This window comes from Ananas comosus, linkage group 1, assembly GCF_001540865.1.
Source record: "Ananas comosus cultivar F153 linkage group 1, ASM154086v1, whole genome shotgun sequence".
Classification (NCBI taxonomy): domain Eukaryota; kingdom Viridiplantae; phylum Streptophyta; class Magnoliopsida; order Poales; family Bromeliaceae; genus Ananas; species Ananas comosus.
In genome coordinates this window covers 11298525-11320099 of record NC_033621.1, presented here as the reverse complement: position 1 = coordinate 11320099, position 21575 = coordinate 11298525, and the positions used below count along the sequence as shown (strand labels likewise).

General features: G+C 32.0%; 2 protein-coding genes across 4 annotated transcripts; both read right to left on the bottom strand.

The window, feature by feature from the left end:
- On the bottom strand, positions 10851-18213 carry LOC109706892 (peptidyl-prolyl cis-trans isomerase FKBP62-like). 3 transcript variants are annotated; one of them, XM_020227941.1, is made up of 14 exons: positions 17899-18213; positions 17743-17829; positions 15995-16249; positions 15798-15878; positions 15347-15427; positions 14377-14571; positions 13881-13967; positions 13304-13479; positions 13104-13229; positions 12878-13024; positions 12666-12793; positions 12437-12557; positions 11507-11587; positions 10851-11110 (listed from the first exon to the last, which is right to left on the bottom strand). In XM_020227941.1, exons 1-14 carry the CDS (start codon positions 18143-18145, stop codon positions 11012-11014), a joined length of 1911 nt encoding a protein of 636 aa, XP_020083530.1. In that variant the 5' UTR covers positions 18146-18213; the 3' UTR covers positions 10851-11011. The 3 variants fall into 3 exon arrangements, with proteins under 3 accessions (XP_020083530.1, XP_020083595.1, XP_020083658.1); XM_020228006.1 differs by having other exon boundaries at positions 10867-11110; positions 13104-13226; positions 17899-18211; XM_020228069.1 differs by lacking the exons at positions 15995-16249; positions 17743-17829; positions 17899-18213 and having other exon boundaries at positions 10867-11110; positions 15347-15435; positions 15798-15813.
- LOC109713105 lies at positions 19039-19488 on the bottom strand. Its single transcript, XM_020237105.1, has one exon. The coding sequence runs from the start codon at positions 19453-19455 to the stop codon at positions 19039-19041; it is 417 nt and encodes a 138-aa protein (XP_020092694.1). The 5' UTR covers positions 19456-19488.

Sequence of the window (21575 nt, the reverse complement as noted above, 5' to 3'; positions counted from 1 at the left end):
TATATATGTAGGAGAAGTGTTAATGGAGAGAGGGAGAGAGAGAGAGAGAAAGAGTAATAATAATATGTGGTCACCAATTAATATGTGGTTTATAGTGGGGGATATAAACTAAAAAGGAAACATCAAAAAGACAAAAAAAAAAAAGAAAGAACAAGAAAGAGGAAACAAAAATCCAATTAATTTATATTAAGCATTTATTTGTCCAGTTCCGGCCCTCTTGTAGGATTCATTTCGCATATTATGACAAGCATATATGTTCTTATCGGCACGATCGCTTTCATATTCATAAATTATTTTTGATGATAGGATTTCCGAATCGACGATTTATACTGTTAAACGTTATCTAAAATATTTAAAATTTTTAGAAATTAAATTTTATAATTTTTCGACATCATTTACATTACAATAAAAAGATTTCAAAATTGACAATTTTTAACGGCCGGTATTGAATACTTGTTAGTTTAACGGTGTAAAAGAATCAGTGAAATTTTTGATAGAAAATTCTTTTCACTATCTATATAAAGATAAATAATTCCAATCTTAAATTGAAGATTCCGATCATCTATTTTTAGAATGTCGTTGGATTTTGACCGTTCATTTTATGCCCGCTTGATTGACTTTATTATAGTTTCGCAAAATTATGAAATTTACTTTTTAGAAATTTTAAATACTTTAGATCATATTTAACGCAATCGTCGATTCGGAAGTTCCATCATAAAAAATAACTTTTAAGGACGAAGGGCTCTATACTCATAAGAGTATAGTAGCTCTATATATATATATATATATATATATATATATATATATATATATATATATATATATAATATATGATAATTGAGCTAGAATACTTTTAGAAGCACCCGAACCGCCTTAAGATCTTCCAGTTCTAGCCTTAGATCTACTCCTTAATTATTAATATCCCTTAGATCAAATACATATCCACTATTCACCACCTACCACATTATCTCAACCTAAACTCCCCATCCAATGTTAAAACTCAAAAGCACCACCTCGCAACGGCATACCACCTCACTTTGAGTCACTTTAAAAGTATTCTCGGCTCATATATCAATATAATCATATATAGTATAGTATATATTATATAATATATATATGTATTAATATATATAATATTAGTGTAGAGTTACTGTGCTATAAGAAGTATAGAGAATACGGTGCTTTCAACTTTTTGATCTCTGGATTAAGAATTGTACGGTTGAGATGATTGCAGTCCCCTTTAAGATTGAGTACGTAGTACCCTTAGGATTGAGTGGTCCCTACAGGGTAAGTATTAATCCAAAGTTTAAAAATAATTAAAAGGGTTGATCTAAAGGTCAAAAAGTTGAAAGCACCATATCCTTTATACTTTCAATAGTATAATAGCTTTACTCTCTCTCTCTCTCTCTATATATATATATATAGCCAGTATACGTGAAAAGAATTCTATTGATTGCAGCGAAATAATGTTAGCTATCTATTTTTTATATTTTGAATTAGATTTAACTATCTGGTAGTAGTAATATTATGAATGCAAGGAGTAAATGGTAGATAGTAAATACTATTTTTTTTTTTTAACTATCAATAGTACTATGGTTTCTCTCACTACATATAAGTACAAAAATCTAATAGTACAAAAGGGTCTATACTCATAAGAGTATAAAAGTCTTAATCTATCACTACAACAAAAACGGTCTATAACGACACTTTTAAATGTCAGTACATGTCAAAAAAAGTGCTGCTGGCTAAATTACCGACATTTTAAAAAAGTGTTGCTATATGTGGGGTCACTAGGTATATAATGACAGTTAAAGAGTGTCGGTATAACCTAAAAAGAGTGCTGCTAATTTACTAATACTTATTTAAGTATTTAACAACTGCCGAAACTCTACCTCGTTGGCTGCGGTGGCGGAGGATAAGGAGAGGGAAGGGCTCTTCGTCTAGAATTTCAGTGGATTGAGTGAGAGAGGAGAATGGGAGATGATGATCGATTTTTTTTTTCTTTTCTGTTTGTAATCGGGCCGAATGAGCTGGGTGGGGTTGATTGAGTAGAGTAATCTTTTATTTTTAGTTGGATTGGGCTTTATACTTAGGCATTAGCAGATTTTTTTTTTTAAAGTTTTGGCATAAATGAGACACTTACATAAAAGTGTTCCAAACATGTGTCCCTATAACCTAATTCCGTTGTAGTGTATATATAGAGTCCGGCTACTATACTTTTATGAGTATAAATTCTTTTGTACTTATGAGTTTTCAATCGTTAGAGCTATCCCTTTGACCATTTTCATCCGTTAAATCATACTATTCAACCAACCAACTACTCAACCCTAAGAGGTCACTGTCATCCTAATCGCACATCGCTTCATCCAAAAGCCAAAATTTAATAGCACTAATGACTTGGTGCTGTTAATAGTATTCTAGCTTAATTTCGTATATACAGCTAGAGTCAATTTTTTGGTTCCTTCACTCATATAAAATTTGCTACTAAATAAAAAAAAAAAAATAGCAACAATACCAAATGAGGCCTATATTTGTCGTTTTAAATTTAACATCATTGAAAGGTCAAAAAAATAAAAAAAAAAGAAAATCAGAAACCAACTGTTTTTACTTATATATAACATATATTTGTTGTATGATAATAAAATAATATTTATCAATGATAACTAGTTCAAACCAACAGTAGTATTCTAGAGAAAATAGTAAGAAAATTGGGGCAAAGTGATAATGAGATGAAAAGAAATCAACTCCTCATAAAAATTCAAAGAGCCCATTGGAAAAATTTGTCACCTTTCTCTTGACCCTTCTCACACATAACAATGAAGAAAAAAAAAATTTAAGGGTATGTTTTATATCATGGACTATCTAATGTGATTAGTCAAAATAGAATTAAGACAAAAGCATATAAAATATATATATATTTTATTTTTTTATGGGATCGAAAAAAATATACTGTAACTGACTTATTACAATATACGCAACGTAATATCATATATATATACAATATTTTTTTATTGTTTTTTTTTACTGCATGTAATATAATATTTTCATAATCCAAACGGAGCATAAGAGATTTGAACAAATTAAGAGCAAAAGATGGCTTTAGTCAAATTGGACATGTCACTTTTGCTAGCTAGTCAATTTGGACATGTCAAGTAATTAGTAAACAAACACAACATTCTAGAATATATATAGATAGAAACTCAATTTATTTGTTATCTATATATGTTTGGATGATAAATTAACCTATCTAGTTAGGGTGGGGACACTGCACTAGTACTGCTGCCAAACTTTTGACAAGATGTGCTAACATCTGTGTCTCAACTCTGATTAATATAAAAATATAAAAGTATCTTTTTTTTTTTTACTGGTTTAAGGCTTTAGAGTATAATAAATCGTTTCATATTCTTTAATATGGTATCAGCATAGAATGTTTTGAGTTCGAGTCACGTCAGATTTCTAACATAAGTAATTTTCTCATATTTAATTCAAATCCATATTTTGAACTGACATAATGGAGAGTGTTAAATATAAAAATATAAAAACACCATTATCTACTAGTTTTAAGTTTTTAAAGTATAACGATTATTTCATATTTTTTAGTATACTATTTAAGAAAGTGCTGATTGAATCGAATTATAAGAGGTATTATATAAGAAAAGAGAGTAGAAGGATCAAATTAAAACTTTGTTTTTGAGCATCAAAACAAGATTATTTCTGCTTTATTCTGCAGTAGTAGACTTTTCAATTTTTTTTGTTTAACAAATGCTTTACATAAAATAACTATTTCTCCTACTATAGGTATGTAAGTTTGAATCTTTTGGTAGGGTTAATTTCATTTGTACCCTCACAAAGTTATGAAATATCATAAATACCCTTTGAATTTTTAAAATTTCACAAATACCCCTAGATCTACATACAATATTTCTTTCATAAATACCCTCACCGATAATTTTTTGCTAACTTTCGTCAACATAGCATTTTTTTATTTTATTTCAAAATATGAAATGACCATTTTACCCTTATTTTTTGTTTAAAAATCAAAGTTTTTTCACTTATTTTTGATATTTATACTAAAACTATCAACTATAGGTCATTTAAGTGAATCCTTGAAGTTTTTATTAATTTTCTTTTTTGAACAGAAACTTATTTAATTTTATATACTACGAGGTTATTAAAATTATTAAATTTGTTTGAATCATTAATGGATTAGATAAAATCTCTAATTTATTAATAAAAAATCATTCAATTTAAGAAAATAAAATTTAAGAAGACTTTAATTAAAAAGTTAAATTTAGGAGGGTATTTCACAATGGGTAGTAATTGAGGGGGTCTCCATATATTCAAAAAAAAAATTGTGAGAGTGGTGATTAAATTAAAATAGAGGGTAAAATTGGTATTTGAAGCTAATATAACATATTGCTAGCAGTGAGGGTATTTTTGAAATTTTTCCATACTTTTGGAGGGCAAATATGAAATTTTAAAATTTTGAAGGGTATTCATGAAATTAGAACTACTTGGAAGGGTATTGAAGAAATTTTTCCTAATAACTATTTCTCCTATTATAGGTATGTAAGTTTGAATCTTTTGGTAGGTACTAATTATCTGTTTCGCCTAGCTTTAGGTTTTAGATTATATAGTGCTATTTGATGAAGTATTGTTTGAACAAAACTATTATAAAAAGCACTTATTGATAAAAAAAAACTTCTAAACGAGTCCTCTTTGTAGCAGAAGCACAAAGACTTAAATGAAAACTTTGTGTTTTAATTTTAAGTCTCGAAATTAAAACACAAAGTTCGAATCCTAGTTGATTCACATTTCCAGCTAAGTTTATTTTATTTAATGAAAACTTCGTGTTTTAATTTTAAGTCTTGAAATTAAAACACAAAGTTCGAATCCTAGTTGATTCATATTTCCAGCTAAGTTTATTTTTAAATAAAATAAACGAAGTGGGTAGCGTGCTACCTATCTCTCTAATATAGCACCAGTTGTAACTAAATTTTCAATTTTTTTCCTCAAATACTGCTCATATCTGGAACCGAAATAAAAGTTTAAACTAAAGAATTCTAATATATATATATATGCATAGAGTCCCGCTATACAATGCTATTGATAGCACCAAACATTTGGTGTTATCAAATTTTCTGCCATTAAATCAACCATTTGACCATTTTTATCCGTTAGATCCTACTATTCAACCAATCACCCACTCAACCCTAGGGGACCACTATCATCCTAACCACACATCGCTTTATTAAAGGACTGAAAATTTAATATACCAATGACTTTGGTGCTATTAATAGTATTCTAGTCTATTTCTATATATAGAATCCGGCTACAATACTATCGATAGCACCAAGCACTTGGTGCTATCAAATTTTCTGCCGTTAGATCAACCCTTTGACTATTTTTACCCATTAGATCATACTATTCAACCAACCACCTACTAAACCATAGGGAATCACTATCATCCTAACCGCACATTGTTTTATTAAAGGGCCGAAAATTTAATAGCACCAATGACTTGCTATTAATAGTATTCTAGCCTAGTTCTATATATAAAGTCTGGCTACAATGCTATCGATAGCACCAAATTAACACCTAATGCTATCAAGTTTTCTATCATTAGATCAACTCTTTGAGCAATACATTATTATATAAGCCTTGGATAAATATCTTTTTAATTATACATATAAAGTTATTTATCAATTCTAATATCTTTATTCTACTTTTTATGCATACTGATGGAATTAATTACTTCTAAATTATAAATTGCATGCATGGACAAACAACATCCTATGGCCTGCTATGACTAAAGTACAGAAAATTTTTCTATAAATATGCACTTTACATTTTTTCCCTCACTTTCAAAAATCTATATATATTTTTGCTCCTTTACATTAATTTCAGAAATAATTTCAGGAGATTACAGTGTTAATGGAAAGACGAAATGACCAAATTATTCTTACTTATTTTATAAAAAAAAAAATTGTAATATATTTTTGTCATAGGGTATTTTTGGTATAAATTATAAATAATGAACGAAATAATTAATAATATAACTTGTGACTGAGGGGAATAAATTAATGCATTAAGTTGATATTTTAAAGGGTAAGATATAAATTTTTAAAAATCAGGAGAAAAAGTATTTTTTTTTTTTTTGTATTTTAGCCCCTCTCTCGCTCTCTCTCTCTCTATATATAATATATTATCTTCTTTCATTGGTTTAAGGTTATGATAATCACGAAGCTACTTAAAAAAAAAAAAAAGGAAAAAAAAAAAGTTTCCATCGCTATCTTTCGGAGAAATCTACGACCATGCATGCAATTAAACGACAAGAAACAGGCGTGTAGTTTATATATGCATCCTATGCAATCCCGGATGTAGGAACTTCATGCGCCCAAGCTACGCGGCGGATTTTGATTGGATGCTGTATACATATATAGTTGTTTAAGATTTTACATTTTTTTTTAAAAAAAAAAACCCCTTGAAAGAGCGCCTATTGAACTATTTGATAAATTCAGAAACATGTTTATTTCATCGAAAGTGGAGGGAGTTTAAAATTGTTTTCGGTCGTTAATGTCCGTTATCGTTATTTGGTTTGCAGTAAATTATATTCGCTCATATCCGTGCTTTTCTAAAACGTTATAATTGATTTTGCTCTGAGTAGTGCCGAAGAAAAGGAGAAAGGAAATAAAAAAAAAAAATTAACTGCTGTAATTTTTTTCATCGGCTTATGTATTAGTGTCAAAATTTGTAGTAAAATAAATTGTAAGATAATTACAGTTTCAAACCTATCGAATTTCTATCGAGCCAACAACGGCAAAATCAAAATTTTTATCTGAACTTTAGTTCAAATAAAATTCATTTTCAAGCCAAGTAATATAACTTTTTTTTAAATTTTTTTTTAACAAATTTATTTTTAGTATACACAAATTTATTTCTAAAAAAGTAAAATCATGCTACTTTCTCTCAAAAAAAGGATAAACTTTAAATATGACTCCTGTGGTTTCGCACTTTCTTATTTTAGTATCATGTGGTTTAAAATGTATCAATTTAATACCCTATGATTTTATTTTTCTCTTTTCGTTAGCTCCTCCGTTAAAATTTTATTAAATTATATATAAAAAATTTCAGATACCCCACCTAAGTTTATCGAATGTTCACTTTAATACATTTTAGTTTTGACTTTGTCACTGATTTAATGAAAAAAATTAGTGAAGTAGGTAATAAAAAGAGAAAAATAAAACCACGGATACTAAATTGATATACTTTAAACCATAGACTACTAAAATAAAAAAGTAGTATTTGAAGTTTTTTCCAAAAAAAAATATCTATATATTACTATATATAATCAATAAATTAAATCTTAATTTTTAAATTGTTTATAATTGACTTTTAGAAGTATCATGCATAATATTGTAAACCGAATCTAATACATCATGAATTGGCAATGGAGATGAATTTGTTCTATTTTGATTGGGTCTATTAAGGATATAATTTTTTAATGTGATACAGTGTTTTCCTCATATATATACTTTATCTCTTTTACAGAGTGTGCACTCTCTCGTACTTAATTTTTATTTGATTTAATATTTATATTTTTTTCTTCTCTTTTCTCTCTCGCAAAGAAATGTACATGCTGCTTTTCTCCCTCTCTCTCAATTTAATTTTTAATTTAATGCTCTCTTTTCTTTCTTTCTCCAAACAAAAGTTATGAATAGTTAAAATAATTTTAAACTTTAATTTAGTAATTACACATTTTTAAAGATCTTTAGTTTTTATTTTTTTAAATTATGAGTAAAATATACTATATTTAAAAGTTTGAAAGTGCGCTCTCTCTCTCTCTGATTTTAACTTTTACTTAAATATTGTTCTCTTCTCTCTGTCCAAATAAGAGATATATATAAAAATTAGTACTTTTATCAATTTGACTCTTATTAAGTGACTTTACACAACGTATGATATATAATATAATAATTATGAATTTAAAAATCGCATCCGCTGCAAAGCACAGATACATTGCTAGTTGTATCTAATTTGCTGTAAATTATGATGCCAACAACACATGTAAACAACAAATTAGCAATAAATAAATATTTTTTTTCGAAAAAAAAAAAAACAAGCACGTCATGATTAGGGATGCAAACNCCCGCCCCGCCTCATAACCCGCCTCCCGCCGGCGCCTCGAATCCGCCCCGCCAACTAATATTTTTTATAAAATTAAAATATTATTAATATTTTGTAAAATATAAATTAAATAATTTTTAATAATATTATATATATAATTTAATAATATTAATTGTAAAAATTAAAAATATGAATCACAATTCAAAACAAAATTCAAATGTTTCAAATATATTAGAAATGAGAGTAATAACTTATTTGTACTTTGAACTTTTTTTGTAAATATAATATTTTTTAGAAATATTTTTTAAAAATACAAATGATATTCGGAGCAAGTCAAAATTTTTTTCGTTTCCTGCCCCGAATCAGTCTCGGATCGTAAAACTTGCCCCGTTTTCTGCTCCGAATTCGCTTATTTTTTCCCATTTACTGCTCCTGTCGGGACGGATCCGGACGGGAGCTCCACCAATCCGGATCCGTTTGCATCTCTAGTCATGAAAGGGTTATTAATTGTTGTGAACTACGTAAGCAATGATAGTAGTTTTTCCTTCCCTTCTCGCGAGGGCGAGAGAGGGTGCGACAAAATTAAGCTGTGCTGCGACGAAATAAAAGGAAGAGTCTCTCTCCAGCGGAGGCGTCTGTGATGACGTCATCCATCACTCTTGTCGTGTTGTGTGTGCTTGTGCAGTTGTATATTAATTGTTTTACCCGGTTAAAAAAAAAAAAAAAAATCCCTCGATTGTACCGACGACACTTCTTACAATTTCTCAACTTGAGTTGCATGACGATTAATTATAGAAATATCTTCTATGGAAAATATAAAAGCTTTCAAAATATTATACACCGTAATCGTGTAACCGTAAAGGCGAAACAAAGAATTCGAAGAATGTTAAATATAAAATTATATAAACACCATTCTTTAACGGCTTAAACTTTAGAGTGCAGTGATTGTTTCACATGGTCTCAGAATATGAGGTCCTGTGTTTTAAGTCATGCTAGACCTCTAGCAAAATTAATTTCCTCCCGTTTAATTCAAGTTCACATTATGGACCTTACAAAAAATCTCGAACCTAAACGTGAGGGAGAATGTTAAGGCTTCAAGTGCGGTGAGAAAGTATGATGGAAAAATACCCTATTTGTTTCCGTACGTAATATTGTGTTCCGCATATTGCGATGAGTCGGTTATGATATATTTTTTACTGTCCTACTTGAGAACGCAGAAACATATCCCTATATATTTTTTTCATAACTACATTTTATCTAACAGCGTCTGATAGAGCTCAATACCAAACTAAACTTAAATATAAAATTGTATAAACACCGTTCTCAAAGAACTTAAAGCTATTAGGTATCGTTTGGTTCGGGGATAAGAAAAAAGTGGCTATTCCAGGGATAGGTATAAATTGAGGTATAAGCGAGGATTAGATCAATTTTGCGTTTGGATGAAAATTGAGTTATTCCTGGAATAAAAAAAATAGCGTTTGGTTAGGTAAGATGGAATAAGAAAGATAATAGGTTTTGTAAATAAAAAATAATGATATTATCCACTTATTATATTTGAATTTGAATTTTTAAATTTTTAAATTTATATTTCTAAATTTAAAATTTTAACTTTGAAATTTAAAATCTCAAATTTAAAATTCAAAATTTTAAATTTTAAATTTCAAACTTTAAATTTAAGATCATATTTAAATTTAAAAAAATATAAAATATCAAATTTTAAATTTCAAAAATTTAAAATATCAAAATTTAAATTTAAAATTTAAAATTTAAAATTTAAATTTTAAACTTTAATTTTGAGATTATAAATTATAAATTTTAAAAATTTAAATTTTTAATTTTTAAAATTTTAAAATAAGAATAGTGGTGGGAACAATTAATAAAAATAATTTATTATAATAAATTTATAAATTTTTTAAAAATTCTACTTAAATTTAAATTTAATAAAAAGAATTTATTATAATATTTAAATATAAATAATATGTATTAATATAGTACAATTAATAATTTTATAATAAAAATAATGTATTATAATATATAACATATTATATTTATATAATTTAGTTTAATTCAATTTATAAGTTTAATTAAGTTTGAAATTAAGCATTGGAATAGCACTATTCCACCAAAATGGTGGAATAGCAAATCCCTTGCTATTCCGGGATAACCGAGAATAGCAAGGTTTGACCGGGATAAAATATCCCGGCCAAATTTCACCCCGTTTGGCGGAATAGCGGGGATAACTTTCGTTATCCCCGCTTATCCCGCGATCCAAACGGGGCCTTAGAGTATAACGGTTGTTTCACAAAGAAGCCGAAGAAACTTTTTCTCGCACAACGAATAATAGATACTTTCATTTCTTTAGAGACGAGCATAGATAAAAATATGGAAGATATCAAGTACCAACAAGCAAGCCCTTAGCCAATTACGTAAATGAATCGGCAAAGAGCGGCTTATGAATCAGGAAGGCAACAGCAGAGCTTTCAAAAGAGGACAATGGAGACTGAAAAGAGAGATCTTCCTGAGGAATTTGAGAAAACACTGATTCCATGATTATGACCTGCATATTAATGTAAGCCATTAACAAAAGCCCTAGATGTTTTCTGCACGCAGAAGTTTTCAGTCTCAATCATTTTTCTCCTCATCTGGAACCTCTTATTAGAGTAGTCACCCAGCTTCTCAAAAGTAAATGTTGGGAAAGGCCATTAAAAAAAAAAAAAACATCAGAATAAAATGGAATAATTTAGATTAGTTTATGATGCATATGTTGAGTTTTTTCGCTATTAACTTGGACAAACTGAAAAAAAAAGAAAAAGAAAAAAATATATATCCAAAGCATACTTTGCATCCAAATTTCACATATAATTTTATATACTACAATCCTGATTCAGGTAACAGTTGCATTAGCCAAAGAAGGCTCTGCTTCCATTGCTTGATGCTCTGTGTCTCCTCTAACCTCTTCTTGTGCTTTCTCGGCCTCATTTCTCTACAAAGATGCATTTGAGAAGCCTTTTGTTAGTCGCGTTGAATACAAATAATAAAAACATTGTTCTCTAATTTCTTAAGATTTTAGAGATAAACTGTTGTTTCACTTAATTTAATATAGTATTAGAGCAGAAAATTCTGAGTTTGAGTTCCACCAGACTCTTAGTGTTATTAATTTCATTTCATTTAATTCGAGCTCGTGTTTTTGGCCTATAAAAGAGACTTGAGCCTAGACGTGATAGGGAGTGTTGAATATAAATATTAAAAACACATATCTCAAGTAACTTAAAAGCTTTTAGAGATAAACGACTGTTTCACTTAATTTAACAAGTCACATAGTAGTATAACTGTATAGTTGATTCTTAACAAAAAGGAATAAAATGCAATATAAAGTTACTTTTGGGTGCTCTATGATCATTGCGTGAACTGAAGCATCATCGCTTTCGTCGTCGCTGTGTGCCTTTTCGACCTTGAGTTTCTGCAAGAGGTAAAATGTAGCAAAGCCTTAGCAAATGAACTGAAGCAGCTTCAAGTTTGTTAGTCAGCATATTTTCAATTTGATCAATATGCTTGAGCCAATTTGCAATTTTATTGAAGGAAAATGTAGCATAACATGCAAAATAAGAAGGAAATGGATAAGAATCAAGAAGAAAAAGAAGAGATGTAGAACTTCTAAAGAGCTATTCAAATATATCAGTAGGTCTTGAGATCATGTCGACGTTACAAGTAATCTTAGTTAAAGAAAAATATTTGAATTACAAAATAAGGAAAATGAACATTTCTCTTCAAAGCTAACATATACCATGTTGATGCTATCATAGACAGGTCATGCCTAAATTTACTTGTGTGTAAATTACACCATAGGAGGCAGATTGGAACATCATGCAATACTAAGGTCATATGTAGCACTTACGCATGCGTATGCAACACCCTATAATTATAAACATTTCCTGAGCTATTGTGCATTTCATTTCAATTTTATTACCTAAAATTTCATTATTTTATATTTCAGTAACTCTCCGTCGGGTGGTATCAAAACTAAATAGTTTCTCAGAAAAAAGTCATATATACTCATCAAGTAACTGAGTGTTCTGCCAAAACAGTTACGAACATCAGCAAGTAGTTGAATATTTTGTCCAAACAGTTACAACCACCAGTAAGTTTTGATGGAGAGGTACTTTAATAAAAGACAATGAAATGTTAGGTACTGAAATCAAAGTTTTTGAAGTTTGGGCTGCCATTTCGAAAAGTGTTATAGTTGTCTGTAAGTTTTTACACTTTTTGGAATTTGAGCATGATCATTAAAAACCTTCGTACAATCTAGTACCTTCAGAGCAACATCCGCATCCTTACTCATTCGCTCAAACATGTTTGCATAGAGCTTAGCATCTCTCTTATTGCTCTCAACCTGAAGCTTTCTCAGAGTACTCTGTAATGCTTTCACCTCCCTGAAAATTGGGCATTAAATAACTAATCTAAGCTGAAGCATTAATACCCAAAAAAAAAAGAAAAAAAAGGCACATGGCAAGAATGATTCTCATCTCTCTTCTCCTCACCTATTGTGCGGGTCAATTTCAAGCGCTTTCTGAATATCCAGCTTAGCTAAGTCCAAATCCGAATATTCAATATACGCTTGTGCTCGTCTATATAAGGCCTTCACATTGCACGACTCAATATATAGTACCTGCATGTATATAAATTGTTTCCACTATTGATTTTTTCCATTTTTCGTTAGAAATATAACCATTGGGCTCCACCGCTAGCTTACCTTTGAGCATAACCCGATTGTCTCCTGAAATTCTCGTAATTTAAGGCAGCATGCTGCATGGTTCAACCAGCACGAAGTTCTCAGGGTTTTAACTACCTTTTCCTCACCATGTTCAAAGGGCTCGTCATCATTAATATAGTTAATGGCCTGAGAATAATGGCATCACTTTCATCGCTTTCAAGAAAGAATATTGATCCACTATGTTACTCTTACTTAAACTTAGTACCTTATCGTACTTTTTTGCAGCTCGATGAAACTTGCCGCTTTTATACAGTTCATTCCCTGAATTCTTTGTTTTCTCCGCAGCTTCTATCTTTTCACTGGCACTCATCTCCTGTAATTCTTTCTCCTGTTGTTTAATCCAATAGTCACTAATTGAACAAATATTGGATAAGTAAATGCATAAACAGTGGATTGAGGTGTGACCTTTGTAAAGTCTACAAGCTCCACTTCATACATTAATGTCGTGCAACCAGGAATAGTTATATTATCGCGCTTAATTTCATTGTTTCCAAATGCATACTCTGGCTCCACAGTTACTTGAGAAAGTTCGCCCTTCAACATTGTAGCCACAGCTCTATCTAATCCGGCTGTTACCTGTTCTGTTTAACATACACATTTGCCGGTAATTTAAAAATTGCTTTTACTTATACATCCCCATTAAATCATCTATTTACATACATCCCTCCCAATAAATATATATATATATATATAGAGAGAGAGAGAGAGAGAGAGAGAGAGAGAGTTGAGCTAGTAATATTATATGAATAGTGTTTACTATCAAGCTAGGTCTGAATTAGAAAAACTCAAAAAAGTCGTCAAGGAGGGAATTTTTATAAGTACTAGGGTATGTGTGCAAGAAAATAAGATTTCACAGGGACGTGTCACATGCGTTAATAGATAATTTTGCAATAGCATATCCCTACATATATCTAAAATAAAATATTGACAAATAATAAGATTTCTAATAAGGATCTAATGTGCGTAGATATCAGAAGCTGACCTTCATCTAGAATGAATTCAAAAAGTCCTCCGTCGAAGCCAAGCTTCTCAAAGACAGTGCCATCCTCCAGCATGCCAATGCATCTAACTGCAGAAAATTTTTGATATTTGGGTTAAGGAGTTTAGATGAGTACTTGTTGTTAAAAAGATTACTTGAAATATATAAAAGTGCTTCTATTAGTTCCTAAAAAGTTTTTATATCAAAGCTCTTAACTCTATTTCTAAATTTGAAGACTTACCAACTACTACAGTGGATTTGCTAGTAAAATAGTGGGTAATTTTAGTGCAACAAGGTTAATGGAACGTGTTCTAATTGCCGACGTGCCATGATCCTCATGGCAAATCCATTTTGGAACACAAATCAAAAGAAAATAGGAGTATATTTATGAGGGTTTGATCAAAAAACAAGAATTTAATGAACCTACATCGACTTACAGGGATCTGCACTACTTGTTCTTTACTTTTTTTTTACCTAAGAAGAATATGGTTATACTTACTTTGAACAGTCTCCCCATCACGTGGTCTACGAGTCCCTTCACCTGCCCTCAGTATCTTTTTAATGACCTTCATGTCACCAGTAACATCAACTACAGGCTTTAAAGAAACTAGTTCTATATCAATATTCAGTATGGCGTTTGGAGGAATAGATGGAAATCCATCTTCAGCATCTCTACCCTGCTCTCCAAATGCATCTGCACTATGACATGGAGCAAAAGTAATTATCCAGAATTTCAAAATTTCTGAAGAGCAATTACGGCAAAATGCATTAGAGTAAATAATTTGAAGAAACATTTCATAACTCAAAAATGAAAATTCATAAGTAAATGCCCATCAAAGTGGCTTTCTACAATCACTTTAGCACTTGAAATTGATAAGAAACCTCCTATTAAATCTAACAACCTCATTATAATTATATCTGCTAAATTTAGAACATGGAGAGATGTTTCATTTTCCAGATAAATATTGACATTCAATTTTACTGCAAGCTTTGGTCTAGATATCGAGAGATGCTAAAGATTGGAGCTTATACCATTCTGACCATTAGTCTGTTTATTGATGTGATCTTCTTATTTCTTCCTTCCTACTGGTAGACATTGACCAGAGGAAGACAATTTTGTTATTCTTGTTTAAAAATTTTATGTTGCGATTTGTGAATGCACTTTTTGTTGATAAATAAGATGACAATGCTTTAAAAGTATGTGAGCAAACCAACATGAACATATGAATTCTGAAGATTCTGACCGTAAAGCCTCAAAAGTATATCACATGTGCAAGAGCCAAAATCTAATCTAAGTTGCTGGCTAGTTGAGCTAAGTAAAAAAAAAAAAAAAATCAAGTGCAAACTACAAAATTGGGTAATAATTTGAATTAACATACAGAACAAACTCTTAGGTTGGCATGGATAATAACGAATAAAAAAGCCAGAAAGTCAAAAGTATTAGAAGTTGGTTCCATAATGAGTCTTACATTGTGGTTGAACAGTTACAACGGCCCTCTCTCCTCTTCTCATTGTCTTTAGGACCTTTGGCAATGCTGGACACAAAAGCCCTGCAAAGCTAAAAGCAAAGTCTCAGCTCAATATAGCAGAAGCACTCAGAGCTTTTCATTTTATCTTAATAACTTCCTGTTAGCCTAGCTTCTCAAAAAACTTCTCTTCTGTGATAAGTGGTAGCTAAGGGTTTGGCAAATGAATTTTGGGTCGTTTTTGCTATTTGAGGGAAGCTGAAATGAGCTATTGAGCCCCAAAAAGAAGCTTCTGGTTCTACTGCAGCATGAAGCTCTTAGGAGAATACCAATGAGAAGCAGTTAGTGTTTGTTCGAAGCGCTTTACATATACAGTACTTATGCAGAAGCTTTAGCCAAGACAAACAAGCAATAAGCCTTTGAGGAACAAAAAGAAAGGCCTGAATAAGTATACCTTCATTAATGTAAAGCTCTAATCCTACTTCCGGTGATTTTGCAACAACTGAACCATCCTGTAGCATAACTCGGTACTTGACTGCATTACCAATACGAACCATAATAACCAATCCAATAGCAACAAATTTATAAATACCATCATGTAGAAAAAAGAAAAAGGGAAATATAATAAACAGTCAATGAACTATTCGACACCTGTAACTTCGTCGAGATCCCTTGTTTGCGTATCATCCCCACTTGAGAGAATTTTCTTGACTATTCCACCATCCTTACAGATATCCACCACTGCAATCCAAGATATAAGTTCCACCTCAAATTGAATATCAGCACCAGGAGGAACGCCTTGAGCTCCACTCTCTCCATAACCCAAAGAAGAAGGCAATGTGAACAGTGCTAGTTCCCGTTTGTTCATTGTAGTTATCCCTTGTTCCAACCCAGAAACCAACCCTCCTGATTATTCACCAGTGACACAAAAATATGTATATTAACTTATCTAAATTGCCATGATCAAAGCCTAAGAATAAATAAAATGAATTGATAATTTAAAAGACTAACAGAAATACATTTGCGTAAAACAAAACAGGAGGTCTGTTAGATTACTGGTTTCTTTTAGTAACTTTGCCTGGTTCAAAAATGTCAATTGCTTTCTGCTTGAATTTACTATTACTTGTAGCCAAGTTTTCATAAATTTACTTTCTACTTGAATTTACTTTCATTCTGTTTATAACAGAAGCCCAATAGAGTCTTTGCTATCACGAGAGTCGATGCATGAGCAGAACCTTTGAGGGTAAGTAGAAAAACTAAAAAAGTAAATGCAAGAACAACTACACAGGTTTGCACCTTTAATAGTCACCTAACCCGAGTTTAGTTAACAAAATAAACTTTAGTTGTAAAAGAAAGTAAGGACATAAATTTGATAGTTATTTCTCTTTTATTTCCTTGCTTTGCTGTGAGAAAGCCCATTGGCATCTCATTCAATAAAGGCTTAAAATAACACAATGGAACAAAGGAAAAAAGAGGAGATACGGAAGAAACCCTGACAAAGGTCTTAACTTACATAATTTGCTTGAAGAAAAGGAGCACAGAGAGGAACCCTAACAAAGGCCTAGATGAGTAGAAGGAAGAAAACACCATGTAGAGAAAGATAATAGTTTCTCGTTTGGGAAATAGTTCTTCTACAAGGAAAGGAACTCATAAATGTAAGAAACACGAACTCTTCACAAATGTTATAGTGTCTGAGCTGTTCCTGTGTTGACCAGACGGACACTTCACAAACGTGTCCATCATGCATCCATCGCGTGCCATTATCCTGTTACTCATTCCTCACATGGCCATCAGTGAGGGATCAGTAATAATAATGCTTTCTCAAATTTATGATACTTATTGGCTGTGTCCTTTACGTGTCCATGCCTTAACCATTTTCTTAAATTGGCGAGGCACCATGTCCAAGTCAAGTGGTATCCTATTTCCCATGTCTGTAACCATATAAGCTAGCTATAATAAACTAAGTCACTAAACAAACTAACTTGGAACAAAAAAATCTATATAAGATATTAGAGCAATACATAATAATAACAAAAAGACGAAGATCATATCCAAGTTTTAAATAGAGACATTCACCGGCATTGCTAAATTCAGCTCAGATTTTAACACCACAAAAATCCCATGCTTCAATTGTAGCATGCTCTCATACTCAATCCTACAATCACTATCTAGTTTTCAGTCAAAACCAAAGTGCACACTCAGCTTCAATCACATAATGCACCATGCCATCAAACTGTTTGTATAAATGCCGCAAAGAGGATTATATTACAAATAGACACACACACACACACTTCAATCGTGTAACTCACCATGCCGTCAAACTGTTTGTATAAGTGTCTCAAAGAGGATTACACGACAAATAGCCACATCAAAACCAACAGGAGAGATGAGATTCTCACCGTGGCCGAGCTTAAAAGTGAGAGGCTCCCCCCGATCCCTGGTGGAATCGAACTTTGTCCCATCGAGCAACATGCCCACGTAGTGAACTGCGATTTTGCCACGAACCCACATCACAAAACCTCAAATTTAAGATGGAAACGGGGATTAAAACCAACCTGTGACCTCGTCGCCGAGGACGGGGGTCTCCCAACCGCGGCCGCGCCTGAGGAGCTTCTTCCTGAGGCCGCCGACGCCGAGCGATCTCTCCTCCCCCACGCGGAGCGGCGGCGCCGACTCGATCACCTCGCCCGGCTCCTCGTCGTCGGACGCTCCGTCGCCGGAGCCGTCGTCGTCATCGTCGGCGGCGGCGGCGGCGCGCGCCGCGGAGGCGGAGGAGAAGAGGAGCCGCGACGAGCGCGCCATGCGGGGACGCGGCGGAGCGGTGGGGGCTCTGCTCCGATCGGATTTTAGCTTCGCGGAGAAGCGCTACTCTTTTTCCCTTCAACTGTAGAAGGGGAAAATGTAAATAGCCCCCCTAAACTATACTTCTTTTGAAATTAGTGCCCCTCAATTTTTTTTTGATTAAAAATTTCCTTCTTACTTCTTTTGGAATGGGTAAATTGCTTGTTTGGTCCTTAAACTATGACGCGGGTGATATGTGGTCCTCAAATTGTAATTTATTTCCTCTAGTATTCGTCTCGAATTTTTAAAATTATTATCATCAAATCGTACAACTCAACTCAATTAATTAGCCAAAGTAAAAAATAGTGTAACAGTGTTGTAATTGATGATACGCTAATAATTAAAATATCTCATCATTTTTATATTTAGCAATATGTTAATATTTAGTCAATTAAATTAGTTTATGTGTCTTTATCAATTTTTTAGTGATTTTATTAAATTTAATAACATTAATTATTTTTTTGTAAATATAACTAGGTCAATAAATGTAGTAGGTATTATGTATAATTTTTATTTTTTATTTTTATTTTCTAAATGTATAATCTTCTTATGATTATGGGGAATATAATATAATACATTTCATAATTTGAGTAACTAGTCATTAATACCTACTACATTATAGCAAAATACTTATTTTAACCACCATAGATGCATTATGAGAGTGACACGTGGATCCATACATTTCAAAATATAGGGCACAAAAAATTATAATTATTTAAGCACAAAATAAAGAACAAAAAAAATAAATAAATAAAATCAACCTTCACAAATTTGCTTTACAACTTCATTTTTAGCAAAATCCCAAAGAAAAATAATAATAAAAAAAAAATGTAACAAATCCAAGCACAAATGAATCAACTTGGGCCTCTTAGGGCCACAACGGGGCGATGCCGACTCTGCGGACCCAAACCTGAATCTGCGTCGCCCGCGAACTCACAAGCCTCATCCTCGTCGATCCTCTCCATCGGCGCCGTGCCCCGGCCGATGGGTTGGGCCGGGCCGGGGCCCAAACTCCGGTTCGATGCGGCCCAAATAAGTTGCTTGTAGTAATAGTCGCCGTCGTCGTCGTCGTCGACCACCACCGACCGGTAGAACCCGTGGTTGCGGCCGCCGGGCATCGGCGAGAAAACCACGCCCGACATGCCGAAGATCGGCCCGTGTGGCACCCGACCCGCGCACCCGGTCATGCTCCTTACGTAGAAGTCGCAAGCCCGGCCCAAGGCCCTAATTGGGGCCCTTATACATTGCCTAAGAATGTCAATTGCCCTCATACTCTTACTCGTAATAGAAATAGTAGGAATAATATCCGATATATTCTTCAAAACTTCAAAAATATCTAATATATTCTCACAGATTCTTAAAAATTCCTCCAAATATTTCAAAAACTCTAGGGTTTATAAATGAGATTCCGGATTTAGAAGGGTATAGAAGCAAAAGACCCCCAATATATATATATATATATATATATGGGTATATATCTTTGCACGATATTTAAAGCAAAGAGAAATTAGGAGAAACTCTATGGAGAATAGAGCTTTATAGAGGGTTGTGGAGAGGGGTTTGGGATTTGTATTAGAGATGATGCATGTGTATATATATATATATATAGTGTGTGTGTGTGCGTGAATTTTCAAGCGTGGGATCATGTGAGGAGTACTTAGTCAGAGTGGACTATTTCTAATAGAGTTGAACATTTGCTTATAGTCCATGCACTATTCTGATATCGCAAATTGGTCTCCGTATTTTTACATTTAACCCCTAAATTCCGACACGTATTGCACTTTTAACTTTTTGGCTTTTGTTATGAAATAATCGTTCTGTTCCACGAGTAGGATTTAAAGAGTTATTTTGCATGTTAAAACGTAGGAACTAAAATTAAAAAAGTATAGGGACCAAGTTGCAATTTACCCCTCCCAATAAGGGTGGATGCGTTAGGTAGTGGCCTATTTGCGCGCACCCGGTGTATTCATATGCAACGTACACCACAACTAATATTCAATGTAAAATATCATAAATTTAAAATGTAACCATATAACTATGATCTACTGCATCTTAAAAGTCTAAAAATATATATTTTTTATAAGTATATTTTCATAGGCTTTGCAAATAATATGATATTTATATGAGCTGTAGTTACACACCAGGCGCAAACAATAATATTTGCCCCTTTTAGACTGGGCCAATTCAAACTCCTGTGCTTTAATTTTCGCATTTAATTTAATAGTCGAATTTAGAACTGGTCTACTAATATTCGTACGTAGAAAAGGCCAATATATAAAACTACGTGTTCATTGAGTGGAGATTAGTACTATAGCTGAGTCACAAGATTCATTAAAATGCATTTACATAGCAATTATTATGCATTTAAAAATTAATTGGAACAAAATTATCCTTAAATATTGAGATTGGATATATAAAGACCAAGCACTCTAATATTAAAATATTAGCCTTAAATATTTTAGACCAGTGAATTGGATCCAATGCTATCCAGAAGTGCAAAATGGTCGGTGAGGATGTGTTTAGTTAGAAAAGAACTACAGCCTAGCGAATTTGACTGGTTTCGGTCTGAACGCTTCGACTCCGACTTCCATCAGAACAAACATGCCCTGATTCTACATGTATTTATTAATTTTCATAAATTATTTAAAATTTACCCAATTTTTCACTTTCAGTTTGTATTATTCCACTATTTCTACAGCAATCACGGCCACAAATGATCCAAGTCATCAACCTTATCCGCCACACAATCCACCTAATCCCCCACTTCCCCATTAATCCAAACCAAGAATATTTCCCATTCTTTAAATAAATAAATAAATAAATTGGATGGGATAGATAGAGAGATATAGTCTAATGAGAGAAGAAAAAAATAAAATTCATATAAATTCCTGCAAATATAGTAAATTATAAATATATTTCTATAAAATTCAATCCACGTGATGAGTTGTTTGATACAGAGCAAAACTCGACTCGTCTTCTTTCACATATTGTCCTTACAAAAATTCTAATATTTTCAAATAGAAAAAACTTTAAATATCATTTTTATGGTTTCATACTTTCTCACTTTAGTGCCTTATGGTTTAAAGTGTATCAATTTAGTACTATGTGATTTTATTTTATTTTTTTTATTATATATTTCACTAATTTTTTTTTTGTTAAATTAGTTATAAAGTTAAAACTAAAGATATTAAAGTGAATATTCGATAAACCTAGATTGAGTATCTGAAGTTTTTTGTATATAATTTAACGAAATATTAACGAAGAGCTGACGAAAAGAAAAAAAATGAAACTACAAGATACTAACTTGATACACTTTAAACAACAAGGTACTAAAGTGAAAAAGTGTGAAACCACATGGGTGATATTTGAAGTTTACCTTTTCAAATATATT